The 3,679-nt window shown below is 38.3% G+C and overlaps 1 protein-coding gene across 1 annotated transcript; it reads left to right on the top strand.

Moving 5' to 3' along the window:
- The first annotated feature begins 985 nt into the window (after positions 1–985).
- LOC110933542 (serine/threonine-protein phosphatase 7 long form homolog) lies at positions 986–2,204 on the top strand. The gene is made up of 4 exons (XM_022176760.1): positions 986–1,451; positions 1,569–1,686; positions 1,944–2,031; positions 2,097–2,204. Exons 1-4 carry the CDS (start codon positions 986–988, stop codon positions 2,202–2,204), a joined length of 780 nt encoding a protein of 259 aa, XP_022032452.1.
- The last annotated feature ends 1,475 nt before the right edge of the window (positions 2,205–3,679 follow it).

Below are 3,679 nucleotides of genomic sequence, written 5' to 3'. Positions count from 1 at the left end.
TTTCTTTACAAACAGCTTAAAACAGCACTGCCCCAGCTAATATTAGCACATGAACTTAAATCGTGTAGGTATTGTAAAAAATGCAGATTAATCCAGTTGTTCGAATTATCTTGAAATGTTGTACAACCTATTAGATAAAAAATTATTAAACATGCACGTATAATGCACCGATCGTCTGTTGCGTCAACTTCTGAAAAACTATACTTTAATTCAGCGAGAATACGGACAGAGCTAACTCGTTTATCGCTAACCAGATTTCCCGCTAGCCTAAACCCTAGAACTTCTTCACACGTGACAGCTGCATCAGAAAATGTAATGTTATTCGTCCCACACACCGGCACCCCCTTAATTGGTAGGCCCCACAAGACGTTAACTTCTTGAGACAGATGTTTCTCCCAAAGGGAGATGAAACGTGTGGGTTTCGGGCCTCCAACGCTCAACCAACACCGTTACTAACGAGTGGTCTATATAACGGTACCCACTATCCAATATCCCACCAAATCCTGCTACACGTATGTAACCTTCCACATGTGGTCTGATAGGATTTTGCTTCACAAACTTCCAGGATGAACGATCAGAATGCTTGATGTTTATGGGTGACCAGAAATTTTTTGGGTGCTTATAAACCTCTAATGCACGGTTTTCATTGTGCAAAAACAAAACCTCGTTACTGAGAGGACCGAGATTCAATTCATAACTCATTTTCAAGGTGATGAATTTCTTGTGTTTGGTTACAATAAGGTAAGGTTTTAGTGTTGATGACTAGTACATCTCTAGGGTTTACAATTTTTCCATAGTTGATCACCAGACTTCAATAATTACAAATATGGTTCTAGTGGTTGCAATCTTTAAACTCGAGCGATCCTTACCATGGATGGTCGTTAAAATATTCAGTTAGAATTTTTGCATAATTAGGGGGTTAAAACCCCAAAAGAGTGTCTTTTGGTGGGCTGCAATTTTTTGAGTGTTCATAGGTACCTTGAAAATGAGTTATGAATTGAATCTCGGTCCTCTCAGTAACGAGGTTTTGTTTTTGCACAATAAACACCGTGCATTAGAGGTTTATAAGCACTCGGAAAATTTCCGGTCACCCATAAACATCATGCGTTCTGATCGTTCGTTCTGGAAGTTTGTGAAGCAAAATCCTATTGGACCACGTGTGGAAGGTTACATACGTGTAGCAGGATTTGGTGGGATATTGGATAGTGGGTACCGTTATATAGACCACTCGTTAATAACGTTGTTGGTTGAGCGTTGGAGGCCCGAAACCCACACATTTCATCTCCCGTTGGGAGAAACAACTGTCATGTTACAACAAGTTAACGTCTTATGGGATCTACCAATTAAGGGGTTGCCGGTGTGTGGGGCGGATAACGCCATTACATTTTCTGATGCAGTTGTCACGTGTGAAGAAGTTATGGGGTTAAGACCAACGGAAAATCTGGTCAGCGGTAAATGAGTTAGCTCTGTCCGTATTCTCGCTGAATTAAAGTCTAGTTTTCCGGAAGTTGACGCAACAAACGATCAGTGCATTATACGTGCCCGTTTAATAATTTTTTATCTAATAGGTTGTACAACGTTTCAAGATAATTCGAACAACTCGATTAATCTGCATTTTTTACTTTACCTACACGATTTAATTTCATGTGCTAATATTAACTGGGGCAGTGCTGTTTTAAGCTGTTTGTAAAGAAACCTACGTAACGCTACAACACCCGATGTTGTAAGCGTTACCGGGCCAGTATCAATTTTACAAGTGTGGGTCTGGGAGAGGATTCGTTGTGTCACACCCGAACCCAACCACCGGTTTAATTACAACGCCTCGTTAGCTGCTCGGTATGTTCAAAGCCGATAAAATATAAACAGGTTTTATTACTACGAGTTTAAAATATTTGGTAAATTAACTATTTAATAGTAAAATATTCAACTTATTATTTTTGTAGTTGGAAGGGGAGCCTTAATCATGTTGACGCTCCCACACATTACCTTAGATCTTATCGATCTCAAATTCAGTCTGTTCACGAGAGGATGGTACATGACTTCTAGAGTAATACATGTAATTTCTGTCTTTGTTGCTAAACTATAATTTTTTGTAGTTTTTTTGGACACTGCATGATGATGTTATCGGTAGACTCCCGGGTATTTGCACTAGTGGAAGGGATAGTTGGAAGAGCGCATGCCCTCTAATATCTAGGAGAGTGTAGAGCACCATTATCCGCAATGGTTATGCAGCAGTTTGGCGTGGTTCAACATATACCCTCGAGTATACCAATAACTGTTGAAGAGCTTGCCAGGCTGCATAAATTAACCCGGAATGGGAAAATTGTGTGGGATTGGACAATACGACACGATGTGTACCTTTATGCTTGGTACCATCATCATGAAACCGTTGTGGAGGGACAACTAATCACCTCTCATCCCGTCGGACATGATTATATGTGGTGGTTCATGCACCATACAAATACTTTAGCTGACTAATCCAAGGTGTCCACTAGTTCCCATGTGTGGTTTTCAAGATGATGGCACTCGTGTCCTAATGCTGGTGAATATATATATATATATATATATATATATATATATATATATATATATATATATATATATTTATTTATTTATTTATTTATTTATTTATAATGTTTCCTGTAATAATGTCCTAAATTAATTGTTGTAAACTAACAATTTATTTTTATTTAGACAGACACAATTGGGGTAATACAACGGTCAGATAATCTAGAGTTCACCCAAGGTGCTGCTTATCAGGCTATGGAAATGTCACGCCAATAAGGATATTCACAATATCCGAGTCATTTGACAACAGACCATGTGGACCTAACCTCTTATCCTCCTCCGCAAAGGTTATGCAAGCGACTCCAACGTCAGCATGGAGGTTCAAACGTTAAAGGGGCTAACACTTCAAATTGGGCCATGAACCTGGAACAAGGGGGTCCATCACGTGTGAACGAAAATCAAAATGATGATCAATGGGGTATACTCAGGGTAGAGAATATAACTGCCGACTGTAATTTTGGTGGTAATCAAAATTTTGATCTTGAGGATCCAGATTTTTTGGCCCTTTACAGAATATCTGACCTTATCGCTGGGGACGTTAATAATGTGGATGTTGACAACCATATATATATTGGTAATGTCCAACACCCAACCAACAATGAGCCAGTCGGAACCCAAAATAATCAACCGATCTATACAACCCCCGCATCACACATGTTGACCTTTTTTTCCAGATAGCCAGACTGACTACAATTATTTTGCACCAAATCAAAGTCAGGAAGATCATCGTGCCCAATATTCAAATGTAACAGCCACCCCCTTAGACTGGGGCCAAGATTTAGATTTGAACCTCTTTAATCATCAACCACTACCCAACTAACTGTATTATAATCGTAATTTTATTGTAATCATAAGTTTGTTGTATCGTATAATGTATTGTAATGGATGTTATTATATCATAAAAAACATAATATTTGTATACGTAATTACCATAAAAGTAATTAATCAATAAATTATTTACAGTAGCAAAAATAGTTGTAGTAAATACTGTAAAAGTATTATATGGAAATATTATCTTGGTAATTAACTCAATTTCCTCCCTCTATATATACCCCCACTATCACAGATCATAACCCCACAAAAACTACACTCACATCTCTCAACCATGGCA

The sequence above is a fragment of the Helianthus annuus genome, chromosome 4, assembly GCF_002127325.2.
Source record: "Helianthus annuus cultivar XRQ/B chromosome 4, HanXRQr2.0-SUNRISE, whole genome shotgun sequence".
NCBI lineage: Eukaryota > Viridiplantae > Streptophyta > Magnoliopsida > Asterales > Asteraceae > Helianthus > Helianthus annuus.
This window is presented reverse-complemented; position numbering and strand designations above follow the sequence as displayed.

Excerpts from the sequence above, each read along its gene's own strand:
- LOC110933542 (XM_022176760.1), top strand. The coding sequence starts at position 986 with ATGAGTTATGAATTGAATCTCGGTCCTCTCAGTAACGAGGTTTTGTTT. Across the intron at positions 1,452-1,568 it reads AACGGAAAATCTGGTCAGCG|GTTGTACAACGTTTCAAGAT; the intron begins GTAAATGAGTTA and ends TTTATCTAATAG. Across the intron at positions 2,032-2,096 it reads AGTCTGTTCACGAGAGGATG|TTTTTTTGGACACTGCATGA; the intron begins GTACATGACTTC and ends AATTTTTTGTAG.